The following is a 23,070-nucleotide window of genomic DNA, read 5'->3' on the forward strand; positions in this document are numbered from 1 at the left end:
AACATGGCAAGCTAAATTGATTTCCAGGTCACAGGCAGTAGAATGAAGGACAACTGAGAGATACTCTTGTATATAGTACAATCACAACACAAATAAAGGAATCTTTAAGCTTCCTGCTAATCTAACTTTTTTTTACTGCCATGGTGTCAGTGCAGTCAGTTTTTCCTATTTGTCTTTTGGGAACCAACCTTCGCATGGACAGGTTTGAGACCAACAAAGTTCAGTAGAGTTTCACAGTGCAAAGTCAACAAGACGCACTAATTCTCAAACCTGGTTCTCACAAAGTGCCAAGCACATTTTAAGTTCCTACATGATGCTGGTGTGGAGCCAGTTCTTGCTTTGGTTACTTTTAAAAAACAACCTACTGTGCAACAAAACTAAACTTTATAACTCATAATGTGGCAAAAGCTGTGGTCCCGAATACATCTGAGCAAACGTGTACCTGGGGAGAAGATCATGGGGCAGAATCTGCAAGCCGAGTTTCTTGTGGTCGCCCTTCTTAAATCGATGAACATTGTGGTTCAAATTTTCTGCTGTCACTAATTTTTTTGATGGAAACACGTGGAGCTGGATCACCGGCACTCGGGAGGTGATCTAGGATACTTCATCTTGGAAAGGAAAACCTGAGCTGTCAGAATTCACCCAACTGCAAAACAACTGTAGCAATATCATTTTTCTAAAAATAACTGCATTAGGGAATATTTGAGCAATTCTCAAGCATCATCAGTCTCAATAAACACGGATGAGTCCAAGTTTCAAAGATCATGGTTGTGTTTTATTTTAATTATTTTTTTAATAAAGTGGAATTTAAGAAACATCTCACAAAAATATACAAAAAGAATATCTACAAATGGTATATACACTGGTGAAATGTAAATCAAAATATGCAGCAACTTTTTTTTAGTAGTTAGTCTTAATGCAAGGAGGAAATCTTTTGCACTTTTTTTAATATTCTCTGATAAACATTCCATTTAAGCAATATCTTATTTCACGAAACATCAACGCACTGTTGAAAAAACATCACACCGCTCATAATCATGAAAATGCAACAACAACATATCGTAGCAGCACACTAAAAAGTGACCACTGGAACTGCAACGAGTGCAACGAGATCTCAATTTACAGCTGTTCTTTTTGTTTTCTGAGGAATTTGGTTCAGACAGATTGTCTTCCCGTAAGCCATGCACACACCCTTTAATAAATCACAAACGAATCCTCAAACACGTACGTTAATATGACATGAGGGGAACACTGCGGAGGGGCGGGTGGGGTAGGTTGGGCGGGGGTTGAGGTCAACCAGTCAACAGCACGACCACGTTATCACGTCGTAAATGAACCACCAGGGCGACACAGTGAGCAGGTCAGGTGTACAGTGCATAGTATGCTTTGGCATGCTGACATCCAGAACATAACAGTGGATGTTACATTCAGGAGGAAGGCCACAGGATTTGGAATTACCAGTTCAAAACAGAATAAACAGATGAAAAAAAAATAAAAAAAGTAATAAATAAATAAAATGAAACAATACAAAAAGAATCCAAACCCTTCTAAACGCTCAGATTAAGGCTAATTCAGTTTGCTACATGTTTGTTTCCTTTTTTGAAAAATGGCATTGTCAGTAACACAATTTCAGAGGCCTGCCACATGGCAAAACTGCTGTTTGGGACACGTACACAGATAAGCTTGTTTTTCAAAAAAAGAAATAATGCATCACTGAAATGATATGCACATATTAGGTGTTTTATTCTTTTCTTCCTCAGTGACGATGTGATGTTAGGAGAGCAGGGCTGTATGCCCTCTGCCTGTTTTCACAATCAAGGACTGTGATGAAGATGAGCCTTGCACATATGCATGCACCTAGTTTTGAGGCAGTAAGTCGAATCACCGGTTTATCTCATTTACAAGCTGCCAGGTCCCTCCTCCTGCTCCTCCTCCTGCTCCTCCTCCTCGTTGTTTAAATGTATCCTTTAGTTTTCTTTTCTGTTTTTTTCTGACCCCTGACTTTCTGATGTTGGATGATCCCAGTGTGATGATCAATGCGGGGCATGGACACACCTCCACACAAAGAGGCTGGAAGGGACATAAAAGAAAAGGCTTGCATCACTTAACACTGAGACTGAAACACTTGTAAACGATGGTGGATTTGGATCGGTCATACCTTCTGTCGTCCCCGCCGGCGCTGACGACAAAGCGATCTCCGTTTGTGAAGCGTACGTTTGTCAGATGAGCAGAATGGCCCAGGAATCGTTTGTGTTTGGCCTGAAACAGAACACAGAAAGTATTTATATAAACTGCTACTGATAGTTTTTAAAGTGCAGTAACACATTTATATATTATCTACACGTGGATCACATGCATAAGCAATGGGTGTGCCATTGTGTTTTACCGAGATCAGCATTTTTCTGTTATTTCTGCTCACTTGATAAACAAAATTGTCTATTAGGCTTGAATAAATTATATTATATATATAACAATTATATAAAGTTAATTTTTCTAGGTGATCAATTTGTCAGTTAACTGACAAATGATTATAAAAATAAATTCTATGGCCACTTTATTAGGTATACCTGTTCAGCTGCTTGATATTACAAATATGTCATAAAATCACATCTTGACAGGAGTATTTATATATGTCTAGTTCTCTGGGATGTTTTCACAGATCCATCTCCTGGGATTACAGAATGGTCAGAAAAGAAGAAAATATCCAGTTCTCTGGGTGGAAATGTCTTGTTGATGTGAGAGGAGAATGGCCAGACTGCTTCAAACTGATTGAAAGCTAACAGTAACTCACTAACATGCATAAAAGCATCTCTGAAAACACGCTGAACCTTCTGCTGAACCAGCACATCAACAGAAAAACAAACTTGGTGGTAGCTTCTATCACCAAAATAGGACAATAGGAGATTGTAAAACTGTTGCCTGGTCTGATGAGTCCTGATTTCTGCTCCAACAGTTAGATGGTAGGGTCAGAATTTAGTATAGACAACATAAAAGCATGGATCCACCCTGCCTGTATCAACAGGCTGCTGCTGCTGTAATGGTGTGGGGGATATTTTCTTGGCACGTTTTGGGCTGCTTAGCACCAAATGGGCATCTTTTAAACTTCACAGCCTGCCTCAGTATTGCTGCTGACCACGTCCATCCCTTTATGACCACAGTGTCATTATCTTCTGATGGCTGCTTCCAGCAGGATAACACACGATGCCACAGAGCTCATATCATATCTGGTTTGTTTAACATTACAATTAGTTCACTGTACTCAAGTGACCTCCACAGAAACTGAGGCAGCTCTGAAGGCTACTAGCAAAGTGTCACTTTTACATGGATTTGTGGCATCAAATAAAAAGTTTTTATTGTTGAAAAATGTTCTGACAAGTTCTGACAAGAATTAGTAGAGCCAGTGCACTTCTTTCAGCCCATTTATCTCACTGATCCCCTCAGACCTAAGGTTTGCATGTATTACTATTTTTTGTTTGTTATTGCCACTAGGGGGCGTCGGAGACACAGACTGGAATTAAGATGAGCAGCACAGACCGCCAAAAAGATACCTAAAAATGTCCAAAGGGTTACTAAAACTGCCAGAAAAATACCGGTAGTAGAAAACAGGTGCTGCCCTAATACATCAAACACAATCGCAATCATAAAATTATGCAATCATACTTACAAATTTCTCTGGACAGAGAAAGTCAAACAGCTTTACCATCCCAAAATCATCGCCCGTGACGATGTTAAGGCCCGAGTGGGACACGCAGGCACAGGTGACGTCTGCTTTGTCAGTGTTACGGGACCAGATCCCTACGACCTCGTCCCCAAGGACACTGGGTACACACACAGTGACATTTTCCTTAGTTTCCAAATAAGTAAGGATGCCTTCTGTTACTCTTATTAGTGTGGCCCTCACCTTGTCCAGGTGGCCCAGGTGATCCTGTCAATATAAGACTGTTCTGTGACCTGCTTCCCAGATGGCACCTCGTACACGAGCCGTTTATAAGCACCCGTGGATATCTGTTTAAAGACATGGCAGGTTAGAAAAGTATCAGCTCGCCAGCGTCTCACTCTCTCCTGCAACAAGTTAATGAGCCCTCCACACCTGGACGTAGTTGCTGTCGGCAGAAAAGTCCATCTGCATCACAAAGCTGGGGATGTCCCTGCAGCTGTTGATTCGGTTCAGCTGCGGGCCGAGCGTCAGGTCGTAGAAGTCAACGGCGCACTCATTGGAGCCCACAGCCAGGTAGCGAGAATTCGGACTGAACCTGTGAAGGAGGAGATGAAATCAAAAGTCTCCTCAGATTTGTTTAGCAGTACGCCAAGTACAGTTGGAGTATACTTTAGTTTAGATGGTTCATTAAACATATCACAGTGACAAATAACATCAAAAAAGTATTAAATGTCAATAAATATAAAAAATAAAATAAAAATAGAACCTATTCAAAGCAGGTGACACATAGTGTGGCGATTGTAGACATCCAGAGTCTCGATAAATGTGTCTTTCAGTGACTCATGAGGCAAGTTGTAAGAAAATATTTGATAGATACTAAAACTAAGGCTTATATTTGATTTTAGTTTTAGTTTTCTAATTCACAAGGTTTCAGTTTTTGGTTAACTAAAATGTCTTTTTTCATATCTAATTATAGTTTTTGGTTTAGTTTTAGTTAACCTTGCTCTGGACAGTGTAAATCATAATGTGTCCCAGACAAATGTCTTACTCTTAATCCATATCCAGCTGGCACTCGCTGACTTCAGCCCTAATCCTTTGAGATCCACACAAACATTTTGTCGGGAGCTTGAAACTAAAAACTGATCGTTTTTTGGCAGTGGCTGCTGAAGGGTGTAAATAATGACAAAACTGGCAAGACGGTCCACCTCACTAACGTCCTTCCTCATTACAAAAATGTTTTTTTATAAATAAGAAAAGACTTTTAGACACACCAGAAAGTTTTTACTGAAGGAAAGTTTGACTGTGCTTTGTGTGCATTACCTAATATCCTGAATAGGTGAACGCCGGTCCCTTTTCTTCCCCCAGATTTTGAGTGAGGTGACCAGCAGGATGATGAATTCTCCATTTTTCATGCCGATGGCCACCATGTCTCCCTCAGGACTGTAGCTGATGGTGTGCGCCGGGTGGCCCAGGTTCACCTTATTCAGCATCTTCTGTTCCACCCACAAAGCGATGAAAAACCAGCAAAGAGTTTCTGTTAACTTCTTGACAAACTGATGTAAATCTGAGGCTGCTCTGTTCAACGTAAGACCTGACCTTTTCTGGGATGTCCCACAGACGAACAGTGCCATCCTCTGCGGCTGACAGAAACACGTCTCTAGAAGGATGCGTGCCCAAACCCCATATCGGTCCGTCCATGTGTCCGTTCACCAGGATGTTGCACGCTGCGTTCTTCTCTCCTACTTCAATGATCTCTGCATTCCTGGTCCCCACCAGGATTTTACCCTGGCACATCAAAAGAGATAACACTGGTCAGCATTTTGCTCCTGGGATTCTTTCACCTGCACTTAGTAAAATTTCACCTGCCGACTCCAAATCTGAAAACCGTTGTCATCTTTTTTTTAGTTATGATCTATCAGATAACTATTATCACGGAAACAGTGGTAACTTCAGCATTTATGAAACAAGTTTGGTCTTGAGAAAAGTGAAGGCATAATTAAGGAGGGTTTTATTTTTTTGGTCTTGAAAGCTGTGAACCGAGTCGTGATGATGATTTAAAAAGAAAGTCATCTGAATCAGCAGCATGGGAAGCATTTGTGCAGCTTGTCAGTATTCTCTTGGCTATCACAGAGCAGAGAGTTATACTGAGCTTGTAGAGAACAGCTGAAAGCATATCAGCTAATGAGCACCAGAATATCTCAGACTCATATCAGAAATCCCTGTAATAGACTAGATTAAGAGCTGGCCTAAAGGTCCCAGTGGCAAACCAAAAACATTATTTGTAGACTGGTCTAGCGTACTCTAAAAAAATTGGACAATTTTTTAAAATCAAGCGCCGTGTGATTTGTGACCTACCTTTCCCCGGCATACAGAGCGAACACAGTCTATGATTTGTCCGGTTTCTAACCGAAAGGCTCTGCAGCGTTTCAGCTCCTGATCCCAGAGCTTCAGAGCACCGCCCTCCTTTGACCTGTGGAAAATAACCGTGGGAATCTCTTTCATTAATATCTTAAATAAATACATGTATTTAATCCTGTGAATATGCATTTTTCAACATTAGGTTTAATATTATTTCCTGCTAGGTGTTTCCTCAAGCTATATTTTGCCTATTTTGCCTGGGCACAGTGTTTATAAATGCCTATAATAAACTGACACCAGATCTACCATCTACCTCTGACATCTTACTAATATGGAATATAACATATGAATGTAACAGGGAAGAACTCACGGTCTTTCTTTGCCTCCGGTGACGATGAGGCCGTCCCTCAGTGTGGTGTACATAGTGAACACGGGGCCCGTATGAGCTTTGGCCACTATTCTTACTAGAATGTGTTCCTTCCACACACACACATCCCCACTTATGGTACCTGTAAATGTCAAGTTATTCTGAAAAGAAAACAAATCTGCACTAATCTAGTGGCCTAAGACAGCAGAGCAAGCAGCATAAAAACAGTTCACAGCACATTCAAGCATACAGTGTGGCATCTGTTGAGCTGTAAATATTATTAGACTTGATTCACGAGGTAAAAACAAACAGCGTGTTAAAATTGGACGCAGAACAGGCATCACAGGATTGACTTACAGCTCCAAATGCTACAGAAAGCATGGTCTGCATCCGAGCGTCCTCCAGGGTACTGAGCACGCCTTTCTTGCTGAGCAAAGCTCGGCCAGCTAATGTCCAGAAACGCACGTGCTTGATGCCCACAGACACAAAGTGTGTGTCTGAGTCCGGCCGAAACTCGGCCACAAAGATCCTCTGGGTGTGACCTATCCGGCTGGCCACTTTGGCACCTGAAAGCAAGCGTGTTTGTTCTGTCAGTGAAAATCCCAGCAGCAAAATCAGGGAAGTTCTTTTTTGTTTTCCTACCTTCTTGCCACTTCCAGATGGTGACAGTGTGTTCGGGATCCAGGCCCACAGACAGCAAGAGTTTTCCTGTGGCACTGAAACTAACAGAACAAACCCCACCCGCGTGGAAACAGCGTAGCACCGACAGCGTCTGCTTGGTCATGGCATCCCACACATGGATAGATGGAGACGTGGCTAAGGGAAAGCAAACAGACATTTTATCACAGTTATTCTTAATTCTTAATTACGCCTTTAGATATGATTTTCTATTCCTCAAAGTTCTTTTTTATTTTATACACTGCTCTCTACAAAGTTTATATTCTTATTTGGCAACTTTTTGAAGGTAAATACTGCCACTAGATGGCAGTGACTTCACATACTTAGTGGTCAGATCCTTAACAGTTGTTGAATGTTTAAACTCTTACCTGACATGTCACCGATATCACCTGTAAACCAAAATAAAAAAACACTTTCATTGACAAAAACATGGCTTTTGAGCAGCAGTGGTAACCAAAACTTCAACAAAACCATTAGCCTTTAAACTAGCTAACAAAAGTGATCTGCAAATTAAAATGAGATCAGTTGTCCTGTCACAACTCCTTTGTCACTTCTCTTTTACAATGTGAGAAAATGTGAAGGAAAAATATACTTTTAATAAATCCCTACAGGTACAGATGAGGACAGAATTAGTAGCCTTACTTTGAAAATGTCATTTTTTTAAGTATTTCCCTAAGTGTTAAGTTTTTAACACAGCTGTTTCAAACTTACTTTTACAAAAGCTAAAAACTACAATGGTCAGAATTATTACCCCTCTGATGCTAATATCCATTTGTGAATCATTTTTGCTGGATTTTGCTGCCTGCGGTCGTTTGCTGCAGTTTTCATCAAGTCTCACATGTCTCCTGAAATCGGAGCGCATTCTTCTTCTGGAAATCAGCTTATCTCGCTTTTATGATCTTCTGACGTCAACAGTAGTTTCCAGTTCACCCCACAGATTTTCAGTGGGATTCAAGTCAGGGCTTCGTGCAGGCCAGTAAGTAACATCTTGTCCTTCCGGAGATAGTTCATCACCAGGAGTGATGGATGTTTTGGGTTGTTGTCGTATTGGAAGACAATGCAACGACCCAGATACGCTTTTGCTGCTTTTGTTGTTTTCTTCCCATATCTTTACTTTCCTTCTTTCGTCATGACTTTCTTCCACCTTGACCCGATTCCCAGTTCCTGACACACTGAAGCATCCGCACAGCTTCGGTGGGGATGGCGTTCTTTGTGTTGTAGGCCTCTCCCTTCTTTCTCCAAACATAAGCAGCTTCTGTGTCCAAAGAGCTCTAGTTTCATCTCATATGCTCAAAGGACACACTTCCAGTATCCATAATCTTTCTGCAGGTTGTCCTTAGGATACTTCAGTTTGACTTGAAGGTGTCTCATCTGCAGAAGTGGAGTTTTCTTGCTTTCCAACCTCGCAGTCCATTCCTCTGCAGAGCTCTAGTGATTGTCTTCTGGAGAATGACTCGGCTGCGTCAACTCTTGGCAGTTGTTCTGGGGTCTTTAGGCACATCTCCCACGAGTCTTTGAAATCTGTCTCTTCCTTACTCTGTCAGGCTTGTTACGTACAACGTGGCTTCCTTTGAATTTCTTGATGACACTTCTCACTCCACTTCTTGACATGTTTTCTCAAGTCTAAACTGATTTCTTTTATATTTTGGCATTATGCTTTTTCAAGTGGCATTGGAAAAACTTCAACAAAAATGTAAAATTTCATAGCAGTGCTAATAATGTTGTCCTCATCTGTATTCATGTTTTAAAAATGGTGATCTGGAGATTTGGTTGATTGTGCTGATAAGCTTATAAGAGGGGGATGTATGGTAATCCAACACAGGACAGAGACTAGAGAAAGAAGCAGCTGCTGACACAGGAGGGCGACTTTTCACAAACATACCTACTTGGCCAGTTGCCACCACGTTGGGGAATTTGGGGTGTTGATTGATGGTCAGGCACAAAATGTCGTCACTGTGTTCCACATAGAAACTTTGGCAGCCTGTGTGAATACACACATACACACATTACATTAAATACGTGAATTTTTTGTTGCTTTGATGGTTTAGTCGATCTTCTGCCGACTTACAAGTCGTCAAGTTGAGGACAATACCGACGGAGGCCGTGTGGTAGATTATGTCAGTCCCCTCATTCAGGTAGTGCACGTTGTTGCGGCAGTCGTTGCCACGGTAACCAAACACCAGCTCTAACACCAGGTCCTGTGGGAGAGTCAGGGGGAAAAAAAAGGCGATCTGAAAGTCAGAAAGGTTAACGCCATGACAACCAAGATCTTCAGGGCCAGCTTGCTCGCTGAAGATTGCCATCATTCGATTAGAGCGTCATCATCATCCTCATCCACAGAGAGGCTATGTGGACTGAGGATGAGCATGCAGTGTCTTAGGCTAAAATCATCACATTAGAAAACAGCATTCTCAATCATCTGCTAATCTAAGACAGACAAGCCTTCTTGGGTCTACATAAATACATCATCTGTGTATCTGTATTCATGTGTTCAGGTGAGAATATGAGGCATGAGTGTAGATTTCAGCGGATGCAGGGGACATGTGTCCTTCAATATTTAGAATGCATGCATTTGTCTCCTCTCTGAATCTGAGGGCACACAGACTGTTAACTACGAAGGTCACAGGAGATCATGTGACAATAAAGCCTTTTTTCTCAAAATATCTGAATTAAGTTGTACTGTTTGCTTTAAAGCGTTTTCCAAGTGCATCACACCTACACATGTGTTACATTACATAAGATTAATTGTATGAAAATCCAGAAGGCTGGAATGCCCATTTTTTATTTAATAAATTCATTTTCACAATGAATCCATGCAGGAAAAGAACTGCGATACGAGAAAAGAAGTGACTGACACTCAAAATCTTCCATGTGACGATCACAGCACCCCTGCCAGCATTCAAATGAAACCAGCACTCATGACATTAGGTCCTTACCTCGATGGGTCTCTTCTTTTTGCCGACATTGTTGGTCTGCAGCTTCTCTGGCTGTGGCAGCGCTCTGCTGACAGGAGGCCTGAAACAGACAGCTGTGATAAGAGAATTGGCGTAGAGCTGCTTTTCATGCTGACAGCAATAATGATGATGATGAACATAATAAGGATCATTGCACTATGGTTGTTACACGAATGTAACCCTGCTTACTCTTCACAGCACTCTGCGCCTCCTGTATTTGGCTGTGTGCGCTCTTCTTTATCACTTTCAGTTACTTCCTGTTTAATTTTCAGGGTAAGTTTCCTGCTTATGTTTCCAATTGTGCCTTCAATATTGTCTGATTTAATTTACTGCTGTCTTATTAGCCTTCTCCCTGGTGCGTACTCAGTAGTAGTCAGATCGACGAGTCATCTTCCTCAAGCATTTTTTTAAATTATTAACTTGTGTCAGCAACTGGTTCCACCTAAGAACTTCACTACACTTCTTATAGTATATTTTAGTAAGTAATTAGTGGTTAATATCAAAAGCAAGCTGCCTCTCTACTGTTTTTGAGCTGAAACACAAAATAAACTGGAATATCAATGACGTAGTAGCTGAACTGGCTCACGATCCATCACAATTCAAAAGTTATTGTAGTGTGTGAAGAAGAAGAACAGAATGAAAGCTATAAATTAAGTTAAAGAGGATCATGACAGGTTTAGTATCCAGGACAAATGAACATCTTGAACACCACCAAATGAAAGCAGAGAGTTCAGGAGTAATAAACATGTGCGGTCAGTAGTAACTACTGCCATAAAAACCATGAATATATATGAACGCAGTGGCATGACATCAATTCAGTGCATTGGTCATATTACTGATGTTACTTTAACAGTCATAGTTATCACTATGCTTCCATAATGTGGGACTAAACCAACAGTTAGACCTGCTCATTTTCATTATTTTGTGCATACAAAAGTTAGCACAATGAAGAATTGCTAAACCTTGCCTCGTTTGCCTCGAGCACACTTAGGTGACAGAATCATTTTTTAATGTAAACGTTTGACAAAACAGAAATCGTTTCCTGGTTTAAATTTGGATGATTTCCCCTTCAGGATCATCTCTTCAGGCTTCTCTTGACAGCTTTCAGCTTGGCTGCTATTTTTAGATCTCTCTGAGGTCCTGTTCTGTCCCTCTTTTGTTCCCATGCGAAGTGTGCTGGATCTCCTCCAGTGTGCACAAAAGTTGCTTTGGAATCTGGGAAATGGGGCTGATGAGGCGAAAAGTTGTGTTGGCGTGACCAAAGCACAGTTCAGGTCAGGATGTCACTGCAACGATAGCCTCACCCTGGCAGACAAATTCATGTTGCACAACCCTGTGGGCGATGAAAACAACCAAACAAAACTCCAATAGAAAACTACTCATTTACAATTCAGCTCTTGTGTTTCTTTAAATCAAGGCTGTCAAACTCAATTCAGTCTCAATCTCAACGTCCCACCAAATCTTCTGTTTTTAATAAGTAACAGAAATCTAATAATGTTCACCTGGATCACAGCAAAGAGTTTAAAAAAAGCTGAAACACATACCCAAATGAAAGACACAATTTACCCCACTCGGGCAAAATCTATACATTTTTTTGCAAACTTTAAAGACTCCTGTTTAAACTAGATTAATGTCTGAAATATGGCAATTAAAATAAAAGCTATTTTAAAAATATATCTTAGTATACTGCCCTTTTTGAGGTTTAGTGACTAAACAATAGCAGTATTTATTCACAGTTCAAACTATGGAAAAGTAAAGCTAGCATCCCACACAGGGAGCAGTGGTGTAATTAATGATGTTACTGCAGTTTTCACACGTTGCAGCGCCATCCAATAGGCTGAATTAGACTCTTTAGTGAGCCAATATTAAAATATTTGAAACCCCTGCTGTGTATTAAAAGTTAGGCTTCGCTTGAAATTCTGTGCAAGTTTGAGGTCAAGGGTAAGAGGCAAGAGGTCAGAGCAGGACCACCAATAATCCAAAAATAGCAGATTCCTACAAGCCAACTCCTGTAACTTTATATGAACAAACCATAGCTAATGCAGGTCAGATTAGTTGTGCAAAAGAGGGCTGTGAAAGCACTTGAAAAAGACTGATAATATTTATTTTCTTTTAAAATTTCTGAAAAAGACCAGAAAAGTGATAGCGAGGAGAAAATGAAGAGTAGAAAAACACAGTGAGGAACTTACCTCGATCCTCTTCATGGCAGCAATGACAAAGAAAAAACAAGAGTTAGAAAAAAAGGTTTCCCACAGCGCTCACTGCTGCCAGGCGGACACGTGCAAAGCAACGCCTCAGCCACTGAGGATATAAAATACAAGAGTCAGTGCCGCCGTGTAACCATGACAACCAAAGTCCATTTCTATGACAACCGCTGCCCAGAAGATGCTGCGTGGTTGGTTGCGTCAATGTCAAAAAAATAAATTAATCAATCAATCTGTGAAAGAACAAATCTGAAGCACCGACAGTCTGTGATGCATTCGAGATGTTTTATAATTGTGGGAAAGTTCATAATGCATGATCTGGAACAATAAGAAAATGATCGTCTAAAAGACTTTTAAAGGGATAATGATATATAATGTTAATATTTCTTATCGCTTGATATCACTATAATCCTCCCATTTCTCCCCGAGTCTCTGACTGTTAAAAAGATTTAGTACTACTTGTTCAGACTCTGTTGCGATGACTACGAACGAGGACAGGACACTGCAGCAAAATAATTCAATGTCTTATTGAACTTTAAGCCCCATTTTTCCTGGTAGTGAGAACACCCAAAACAGGGATTTAATTTGTCCAGCTTTTTTCAAACATGAACTCCAGACAAGAACGAAAAATGAACACGATTATCAGTCGATGTGTTGTTTTTAATGTGATTCTTTTCAATTCTCTCGTGTTTCTCTGTCTTGCTTATGTCCTTCTCTCGCACTCTTCTGTATTCCCTCATCTTTTTTAAAAAATTTTTTTTTATCATCTTTGGTGTTCATGTTTAAGGAGCCCTACAAGGGACACTGGAGAAGGAAAAATTGAAGATATATTTTTGCAAGATCGCGCAAAGGTTTTTCATTTAAGTCCATGCACTTTCAAATCAGTACTGAAACCTGGGAAATAACCACAGCAATGGAAGTTACACACCTGCGAGAGAGATTCAGGGAATTTTACTTTGAGCTTGGCATCAACTACAAAGACATTAACTCAGTGCTTTGTAGTTTTTTTCTCCAATGTCCCCTGCAGGGCTCTGTACATGTTCATGTCTCAGCAATACTTATAGCTGTTTTTTTCACGTCCTGCTTCAGTGTCCTTGGGCAAGATACCCAACCCAAGTTGGCTTCACTTCATCTGTATGAGTGTGCGTGTGTGTTAGAGTGCATAAGTCCATAGAAGAAAGCGCTGTATGAATGTGTGCGTGAATGTGGCTTCTACTTAAAAGTGCTCAAGTGTTCAATTAGAGTAAAAGAGCACTTTATAAGTCCAAGTCATTTATCATTTTTGCTTTTAATTCCTGTTTTTTTCCCTCTTTTATGACTGTGTGCCACACCTTATCGTCTTTACCTGTCTCTTGTTTCCTACTTGTGTCTATCAATCACCTGTGCATATAGTCCTACTTCATCCATCTTTGTCGAGCTTCTCTCTTTGTGCTTCTGATCTGTGTTTTGATCCCTGCTTGCATTTACATACTACCATATGAAGCCTGTTTCTTGTTCTTATCACCTTCTACTTTTGGGTCTTCTCACTAAGATTTTACAACTTCAGTTTCCAGTGGAAACTGGAAACTGTTACTGGAGCGTGTCAAAGACATCTGCACTTTTTTTCCCATTAAAGTGCTGCACTCAATCTGTACTCAGGAGCTGGTAGGTAAGATTGTTTAACATCCTTTCCTACTGATTTTGTCATTTGTTTTCTTACATTAATTCTGACTTGGGGAAAGTTATTTATTTTGCACTTTATTTTCTTAAGGCTTCACTATAGTGACTCCCTCCTCACTCAACCGCCTACAACCAGTTCAGAATCAGCATCAAATCAATCTTTTGACTAGTTTTAGCACATTACCCCTACTCTGGCTTCTTTCCATTTTTAACATTTGTACATTTAACACATATCTGTGTCGTACCCCAGGCTGCATAGCAGAAATGTTGAGATTCTCAGATTCGCAAGAGGAGCCACTCTAGATTCAAAGCTTAACTCTAAAGGTGATAATGCTTTGCTCGGATATAGCATGACCTGACTTGAAAGATAAGGCTTGCAGATTTCCCTCGAATCACTTCTTAAATCATATTTTTGTAGCACAGCTTTTATGTAATCCTATCTTTTCTTGTGTTTTTGTTTTTTAACTGTTGGTGTTTTTTATAATGAAAATTTGATTTGTGCATTTTGCCATCCCCTTTTCCTTATATTAACCTTTTAATTTGACCCTTTTGTGGCCTTAAAGATCGACTTCCTGTTTGAATGTGGTGTTCTGCTTTTTGCTTGTCTGTCAAAGTGAGTTTCAAAGAGTTTATAATCTTTATTTCAGAGCTGCTATATGAGCAAAGTTAATATTGTGCATCTCAGTTGGGTAATGTCTACAAAAGCTAAGGGTTATGGTGCATGTGTGAAAACATGTAAGGGGATCAAGGCCACACTTTCTTTTTTTTATTGCTGTTACATACAGTTTGCCTATGTGCGTATGCTTATTGCTTTAGCAAAATCGCTCTATATAATTACAAGAACTTACCTGACTACCCCTTGTCTTCAAGTGGAATAAAATAATGGAGCAGGATAGTGACAGATGGACAGCCATTAAAGGAAAGAAGAGCAGAAAAGGCAGAGTTATTTCAAAAGGAAAGGGACAGGACAGGGCTGTGTGAAGAAGTCAGGTTTGGCTTTAGCTTGACACAAAAGCCTCGTTATTATTATTGTGTCACTGCTTCAGTGAGGAATACCTTTCATCCACAGAGGGCTCTTTCAGCTGCAAGTGGGGTTTCACGCCTGTCATTGGTCGCATGTTGGTGGATAAGGCCTTAATGGTGTAGTTGATTTCGTTCTCCCTCGTCACATCGCTGTCATACCCTGGTGGGGCAAAAGGAAACTAGATTTTTCATTCGACAAGAGGATCACGTCTGACAAATAAAGATCTTAGAAGAACTTAATTTCTTGCCTCCATCGTCCTCACTCTCAATATCCGACTCCTCGCTGTCACACTGTCTAATTTCGCGGTGGCCCTCGGGCTCATGGGCCCAAATCATGAGGCACGTGTCACCCCCACCGACAGTCACCAAGAGGCTGTCGTCGTGGGTCCATCGCACATTAGTAACATGTGTGCTGTGGGCCACGTAGCGTTTGAACTTTGCATACTTCCCCTGGGGGAGAAGGACGCTATTTAACATTTGTGACATTAACACATAATTAACATAAAATTTGCACAACTTATAACTCGAGTCACGCGATGTTTAAACAAGATAATACGGAGAATTATGCACTGTGTCGAACCTTGACAGGATATCTGAAGAGCTTGATGTATCCTAGATCATCTCCTGTTGCTAGCACCTTCCTGTCATTAGTAAGGCAGGCAGCGGTCACCTCAGTGACCTCGCTTATCACAGGCCAGATGCCCTCAACAGATGTTCCCAGGACACACGTCCATGTGCTCCAATCGATCTTCTCCACCTGAATAAAGACAGGAAATAAGAAAACAAATGTCAAACTGGAAGGACATTAACATAGGTTAGAAATACAGTCTGAGGGTTTTACTCCAAGAAGCCTCATAGGTAAAACCAAAATATTATATTGAATTGTAAACCCTACAGAACCTCACACCATGCCTTTATTAGAAGATTCAACATTTGGAACCATCTGTAATCTTCAGTGGCTGGAGGAAAATAATTTATAATACACCAGCTGCCAAAGGAAATGATTTAAAAGATAGAATATATCTTTTGGATGAATAATTATGTGCTGCTTGGAAAAGCTTTTGCACAAATTTCTTAATGTAAAAAGAAAAATCCAGAGTCAGATGTGACAGACTTTTAGTGCACAGCTTAAAGTGGACCTATTTTGGTAATTTATAGCTTTATATTTTTATTCCAGGACTCAAGCAGAGAAGCTCTGGGTGTATTTTATAATAAGCTTTGCTGCAGCACATTAGTTTACCCATGTAAAAACTCAAGCTGTGATACACTGCCCACTGCAAATAAAAGGTTTAAACAGCAGGCAGGCGGGGCTTCTTAAGCCTTATTGGGAAAATCGGCACTGACTGATGTCATAAATTGTTAATAGTGGAAAAAAGTGTCTGAAACTGAGCATTTAGGGCAGTCTGAAGGTTGAGTTTTAGACTCACAGTAAGTTTCACTTAGAGACACGATTACCTAATTATTTGAAACTAGGGTCATATTTAATACGAGCATTCATCACTGCAGGATCGTCAAAGGATCATCATGTTGCCTTTAAACTACACATTGACATTGTCCTTTTTTTGCTAAAAGTTCTATCAGACGATGGGTTTCCTACCATCATCATTGTTTGGTCAGAGAGTATCGTATAGTTGGTGGAATTCACTCCCTAATATTTTATGCTTCATCTTACAACATAGTGTCTTGAGATAACTGCTGTAGTGAACTGGCACTATGTCAATAACACTGGATGTCTGTTAAATGTCAGGCTACAGCTGTAAGATGGTTAGCTTGCCTTAAAGGAAGAACTGGAAAAGCGGAAAATAGTTTAACAGACCTGGCTCAACTAGTTAGCTGCTTACACATGCTCCCAGTATATTTGCTAAGCTAAGCTATGCTAACTTCTGCTGGCTCTAGTATGGAGGAGGCGGTTGGTGACAGAATGCTGGCAAGAGTCCTGGCAATCACGGACAACGACTCCCACCCCCTTCATAACACACTGGACACACTGGCCGTTTCAGCAACACATTCCTTCAACCCCGCTTTGTGAAGGAACAACACACGAGGTCGTTCCTTCCTGCTGCTGTCAGACTCTTTAATTCTTCTAACTGGGTCAGACCTACCCATACTGAACAGGACTAAACACCCCTCACTGCACTCCATTACTTATTGTAAGCCACGATGTATATTTACACACCTGTGCACCTATAATATCCCAGACACATTTAATATTTGTATTCTTTTATATTTATATTCATAGTTATAGTTGCCTGTTGTATGTATTTCCCGTTTATTACGTTTCTCTGTTCTGATTTTACACAAATGAATGTGATCATAACATCAGATTTTGGCATAAAGATGACATGCTATATTAAAATGACAAATTTAAATATTTAGTGAATAAACAGGAAATAAAATAGGACCACGAACAGAGCCTTGAGGCTCGCCACAGCACAAACTATCTCATCAATAGAAACAAAGAAATAGGCAAAAAAAAAACCCAAAACAAAACACAAGCCAGGCAAGAGCAGACCTAACCTTTCAATTACAATCCTATAACTACTGCAGACTAACACTAGGAATGTTAGGGAATGACAGACAAATGGATCACAATGAGGTAAAATGAGAGGAGAGGACGTCTAATGCTCCACTGAGACGTAACCTAGTGACATCTCTCATCTCTGACCTTTATTTTCTTAACGCTCCCTGTTTCTGTGTGCCTCACAAGCAGTGTGAATGTCACAATGTTTTAAAGTGACCCTAAACACTATCCCACTTCCACTGCCAAAATTAGAATGATACTGGTGAAAACTGGGCCGTCTTAATGCTTCACTGCCCTTCCCCAAGCCTCCTGTGATCCCGAGGGGAAAATGTGTGCCAACAGCACCATAACCATAGTTGTGCCTTTTCTTCACTGCTTACCTCTGTAGCTGGGATGGTCTGCCTTTTGCCTCGAGGAGCCTCGAAAAAAAACTGCTCCTTAGCACTCGTGTTGACTTGAAGTAGTTTTCCTGTTAATTAAAGAGCCCAGTGGGTATAGTGGTTAATATTTTTTAACAGCAAGATTTTGAATCTATAACTGGTTCCTAAACAGTCATTTGCAGAGATTTAGTAAGCATTTTAAGAACCTGCTTACCCCTCCGGTCCCAATCCAGATGGGTAATGTAGTTGAGGCATCCTTTGCACACTCCTACCCTTTTGCTGCTCATTACATTGTAAATATCCACAAAGCTGTCTCCTGATGCCACTGCAAGGTACTTCCCAGCTCCTGAGCCAATAAGAAAGGAGGATAAAAGTGCAAGTTAGTTTCAGTCCAGACTGAATTATCGTAAAAGTTGTCCCCTTGTGATCAAATCACTCTAACTTAGGTGATCACCTGACTCTTCATATAGCATCACAAGCAGGTGAATAATGTACATATGGCATATAAATAAACAATAACACGGCCCCTTAGTCTCCCTACCTTGTCTTCTCTTCTAGTCCCACAAAGAAAATATTGGATTACCTCAAAGTCTAGATTTCCATAATTCTTCTTTACTTGAGCAGAAGTACAGATACTTATGTTAAAAAATACTATCTACAAGAAGTAGTGATTCAACTTCTTTAACTCAAGTAAAAGTGAAAAAGTACAGGCCCTGTAATAGAAGTAAGAAAGTAAGACGTAGCTCTTTGGAGAACATTTCTACCAGTTATTTTTGTGCATTTCTAAATTCTAATTCTAAATTCTAATGAACCCTAAGATTGTTCGAAGTGGCTCAGTGTGGGGAATTAAAATCACTCACAATCATTTCTATTGACAGCTCCAGCAGATTTTCTTTGTGCACAGGCTGTGATCAGCTGACCTGCTGCAGCAGCTGCTACTGTGAGGTTTACTGCTCTTTGTGGATTTACACAACTGAATTTAACAAGAAGTAAGCAGATGTTTCATTATTCATCTTGCTGTTTAGAATGACAATTTGGAGTCTCTGGTAGGTCTACATACTTGAAAATATAATAGCATAATTAAGGACTACAAACTATTACTACACAATTTTGTATAATGCCTTCTAATCTAAGGAAGGCACTCTCAGTAAAGAATGGGTGTTGGGTAGAGAAACAGGATCCCTTGCATTGTAGATTAAGGTTAAGTGTCCAAGAGAAAGAGAGTTTAGTTTCTTGCTCTCACTTTGTCCACCCCCACTGTTTCTCATTCCTCTCTTGCTGTTTCTCTGTCTGGCCTTATTACAGAAAGCCATTAATTTGGGTCATGCCTGCAGCAATATCTCTCCGACTCACAGCGGGAGGAAAATATATACACCAGCTGAAATACTGCACAGCATCCTACGTACTGTAAACTCAGATGCTTTGGAGGGCACATGGCTTTTAGAGGTCTATTTTCTTCTCAGAGTTTTGTACCGGTGAGGAAATGCGGAGGTGAGCAGACAGACCTGGAGAGAATCTGATATCTGAGATGATGTCCTTGCGGTGGTGGAAGGACACCAGGTCCTCCAGGGTGTCTGCGTTCACAATAATGAAACTGCCGTCGTTCAGGCCCACCGCTAAAGCTTTGCCATCAGGGGAGAAGCAGCAGCAACGGCCGCCTGTGGAGGACAAGGTGTCTGTTAAATGCCTGGGACGATCCACTTCCTGTTATCAGTTAGCTTTTCAACAGTGACTCACCTTTCCTGAGTTTGCGTACAGCCAACATGCAGTGGCTCGGGGACAGGTCCCATATGCGCAGGGTTTTGTCATCGCTGACGGTAGCACAGAGAGGGAGATGGGGATGAGTAGCCAGGCCCCACACTTCACCCTCCATGTGACCCTGCCAATACACAAAAGCAGAAATATTTGATTTATGTGATCAACACACTTTTACAACAGGTGATGGAGGAAAAAAAAGTTGAAAAATGATTCAACATGAAGATATATGTTTATTGTTTGTGTCTGATTTTGTGTTTTTTATTCCCTGTTTCTGTGTTGACTTAATTTTTTTTCTCTTTGCGTTTTCTTAATTCTGAAGGCTCACCTCATACATCTTTTTTGCATTACCTCCCTCCTGCGTATTCCTTCTGAGCTCTTTAGCACTGGTTTGATCAAACTTGATTATTCTTAAGGGAGCACTTTTTCTTTATCGTATTCTGTGAATCAGTAAATATAATTTCACTTAATATTGGTCCACTCTGTCTCATTTTGTGTCTGCTTATGGGTACACTGGCTATAAAATTAAACAAGGGGTCCTCATTAACTCAGAACTATTTTAGTCATTTATGACTAAATATTATCAGTGTTGGGTAAGTTACTTTAAAATAGTAACTTAGTTACATTACTAGTTCTCACAGTTCCCTATAAATTTTAGAAAAGTTATTTGTTAATAGACTTGATAAATATATTGAGAAGCATAATCTCCTAAGTGATAACCAATATGGCTTTAGAGTGAAAAGGTCCACTTCGATGGCAGTGATGGAACTTGTAGAAGGGATATCTAATGCTATAGATAATAAGGAATATACTGTTGGTGTTTTTATAGACTTAAAAAAGGCGTTTGATACGATTGATCATTCTATATTAATGAATAAACTAGAGCGATATGGCATAAGAGGGTTAGCATACAAGTGGATGAAAAGTTACCTGGATGACAGATATCAATATGTCGAATTCAATAATGTAAAATCTAAGCAGTTGAAGGTAACTTGTGGTGTTCCTCAGGGCTCTGTGCTGGGCCCTAAATTATTTATATTATACATAAATGACATATGTAGCATTTCCAAACTGTTAAAATGTGTATTGTTTGCTGATGATACCACTCTGTATTGCTCAGGTAAAAACCTAGAACAGCTTCTGACTACAGCGGAAAAGGAGTTAAATATATTAAAAAACTGGTTTGATGTAAATAAGTTATCATTAAATATAAAGAAAACAAAATTGATTATTTTTGGCACTAGACAAATGAAAAATGTATCTAAAATTAGGGTTAATGGAATTGAAATTGAAAGAGTGTACGAAAATAAATTTCTTGGAGTGATAATTGATGATAAGCTGAGTTGGAAGTCTCATATAAACCATGTGAAAACAAAAATGTCAAAAACCATTGCTATTCTCTATAAAACAAAGCATGTCCTGAACAAAAAATCATTATACACACTCTATTGTACTCTGTTGCTTCCATATATGACTTACTGTCTGGAGATATGGGGTAATGCATATAAAACAAACACTCTTCCTATTTTCAAGTTGCAAAAAAGAGCTATAAGAATTATAAACCAATCAAACTATATAGAACCAACTAACATTTTGTTTATTAATCTGAATACCCTGAAATTTTATGATTTAGTTGAATATAAAATGGCACAGATAATGTATAAAGCACAAAATAACTTGCTTTGCCCCAGTACTCAGAAGCTGTTCAAAGTCAGAGAGAGTCAATATGACTTAAGGGGAACAGATTTCTTTAAAAAAAACAAGATAAGGACAAATATAAAGCAGAGATGTGTTTCTGTTAGAGGAGTTAACCTGTGGAATAGTTATGACAGTGATTTAAAAAGGTGTAGTTCATTTTCCTTGTTTAAAAATATGTTTAAAAATAGAGTATTAGAAAAATATATATATCAAGAATGAAAAGAGCAGAAAAAAAACAAAAACAAAAAACAAAAAAACCTCTTGATTCTTTTGCTTTGATGTAGTTACTTACTAAGGTGGAAAGTTTTCTGTTTTTTTGTTTTTTTCTTGTTTGTTTGTTTGCCTTCTCTCATCCCAACCGGTCACAGCAGATGGCCGCCCCTCCCTGAGCCTGGTTCTGCCGGAGGTTTCTTCCTGTTAAAAGGGAGTTTTTCCTTCCCACTGTCGCCAAAGTGCTTGCTCATAGGGGGTCATATGATTGTTGGGCTTTTCTCTGTATCTATGAAGCGCCTTGAGGCGACATTTGTTGTGATTTGGCGCTATATAAATGAAATTGAATTGAATTGAATTGAATTTTATTATTTGCTTCGAGCCCTGTGTACAGGAGCTGCATGCTAAAAGATCTTTTGTTAAAAGGGTTGGCGTAATAAGCAAATGCTTCAGCCAATACCTTTTGATTAGCCTTGTCTCATGCTTTCTTGCTTTGTGGTAAATCTTTGTTCTGTCTTCACTGAGATATTTGAATGCTAATCAATAAAAACATATCACTCACTCACTAGTTACTTCTATCAAAAGTAACTCAGTTACTTCAAGTTACTCGTTACTTTCAAAGTAACTAGTTACTAGGGAAAGTAACTTTGGTTTTACTCAGAATTCTCTTGTTAATGTGTTGCTTCCATAACTTTGCCAGTCTTCTAGCTTGCTTACTTGCCACAAGTGCACTGTGCCACCTACCAATAGAAAGGAAAAAATAATGTGCATATTTCCACGAGAGAAATCCCACGCCTGGACCGTCATTGACTGCTGTCATGATTCTAGCCTATGTCACAGTGTCATGTGCGCCTTTTACATCCAACACAAAAACTGCAGTCGTGGTGCTTTCAATTGTACTCAGAACTCGGAAATTCTGCCTTCTGAATAGGAAGATGTAGGTAACACCAGACTGCAGATGAGCTGCATACAGGGCTGGACTGGGACAAAAAAATCGGCCCGGGCATTTTGACTAGAAACTAGCCCACCATTATAGGAAAAATCATAAAGCCTTTGAATGAAAGCAAACACTGTTGTGACAGTGATGTACACTGTTCTGATGGTATATATGTATCAATCTATCAATCCTTTGTTGTAAGATTCAGATAATTATTTTTTAAAAACTAGACATTTTAAATGAGAATAAGAAAGAAAAGTATTTCTTTGTGCCCCCCTCTCCCTGTTAATGCCCTACCTGCCCCCCCTGGCAAAACTTTGCTAGATCCACCCCTGCACAGTTACCAGCTGTCAGCTACCTAAAAAAGGATCCTGGGGTTATCTGTCTCTCAGAAACAGTTCATAACTTCCCTTCAACTCATTCATGTCACCTAAAAGGTAAACCTGTTTCTCCATCACCTGTTCAGCTCTGATGATTCAGTAAGGACATCTCCTGGTTTCATCTTCATGTTTCCCTCTCACCAGATAACCAAACCCACATCATGACCAGCAGCTTTTTTGCAGCTGTGGCTCCAGCAAACATCAGCTGATACTAGAAATTAATATTAAATAAATTCTAACAACAGCTGATCAAGCTTAAACGTGCTGCTGTTGTTTAACGCGACATCG

General features: G+C 39.9%; 1 protein-coding gene across 4 annotated transcripts in view; it reads right to left on the reverse strand.

Annotated features, from left to right (window-relative positions):
* Window positions 1–753: 753 nt before the first annotated feature.
* eml5 (EMAP like 5) overlaps window positions 754–23,070 on the reverse strand; it is a 53,602-nt gene continuing 31,285 nt past the window's right edge. For 2 of the 4 annotated variants that reach the window (XM_085143833.1, XM_085143832.1), the window contains 24 exons: window positions 19,540–19,681; window positions 19,308–19,460; window positions 18,017–18,148; window positions 17,803–17,891; window positions 15,482–15,658; window positions 15,150–15,351; window positions 14,935–15,061; window positions 14,727–14,741; window positions 12,205–12,213; window positions 9,998–10,076; window positions 9,130–9,259; window positions 8,944–9,042; window positions 7,430–7,450; window positions 7,026–7,199; window positions 6,741–6,949; window positions 6,387–6,544; window positions 6,014–6,128; window positions 5,255–5,443; window positions 4,979–5,151; window positions 4,091–4,253; window positions 3,902–4,005; window positions 3,665–3,818; window positions 2,159–2,259; window positions 754–2,070 (listed from right to left, as the gene is read on the reverse strand). In XM_085143833.1, coding sequence (XP_084999959.1) covers window positions 2,034–2,070; window positions 2,159–2,259; window positions 3,665–3,818; window positions 3,902–4,005; window positions 4,091–4,253; window positions 4,979–5,151; window positions 5,255–5,443; window positions 6,014–6,128; window positions 6,387–6,544; window positions 6,741–6,949; window positions 7,026–7,199; window positions 7,430–7,450; window positions 8,944–9,042; window positions 9,130–9,259; window positions 9,998–10,076; window positions 12,205–12,213; window positions 14,727–14,741; window positions 14,935–15,061; window positions 15,150–15,351; window positions 15,482–15,658; window positions 17,803–17,891; window positions 18,017–18,148; window positions 19,308–19,460; window positions 19,540–19,681 — 2,952 coding nt within the window. In that variant the 3' untranslated portion in view covers window positions 754–2,033. The remainder of the gene's footprint in view (window positions 2,071–2,158; window positions 2,260–3,664; window positions 3,819–3,901; window positions 4,006–4,090; window positions 4,254–4,978; window positions 5,152–5,254; window positions 5,444–6,013; window positions 6,129–6,386; window positions 6,545–6,740; window positions 6,950–7,025; window positions 7,200–7,429; window positions 7,451–8,943; window positions 9,043–9,129; window positions 9,260–9,997; window positions 10,077–12,204; window positions 12,214–14,726; window positions 14,742–14,934; window positions 15,062–15,149; window positions 15,352–15,481; window positions 15,659–17,802; window positions 17,892–18,016; window positions 18,149–19,307; window positions 19,461–19,539; window positions 19,682–23,070) is intronic. The other 2 variants (XM_085143835.1, XM_085143834.1) reach the window with 1 other exon arrangement.

Source organism: Neolamprologus multifasciatus, chromosome 19 (assembly GCF_963576455.1).
Source record: "Neolamprologus multifasciatus chromosome 19, fNeoMul1.2, whole genome shotgun sequence".
NCBI classification, from domain to species: domain Eukaryota; kingdom Metazoa; phylum Chordata; class Actinopteri; order Cichliformes; family Cichlidae; genus Neolamprologus; species Neolamprologus multifasciatus.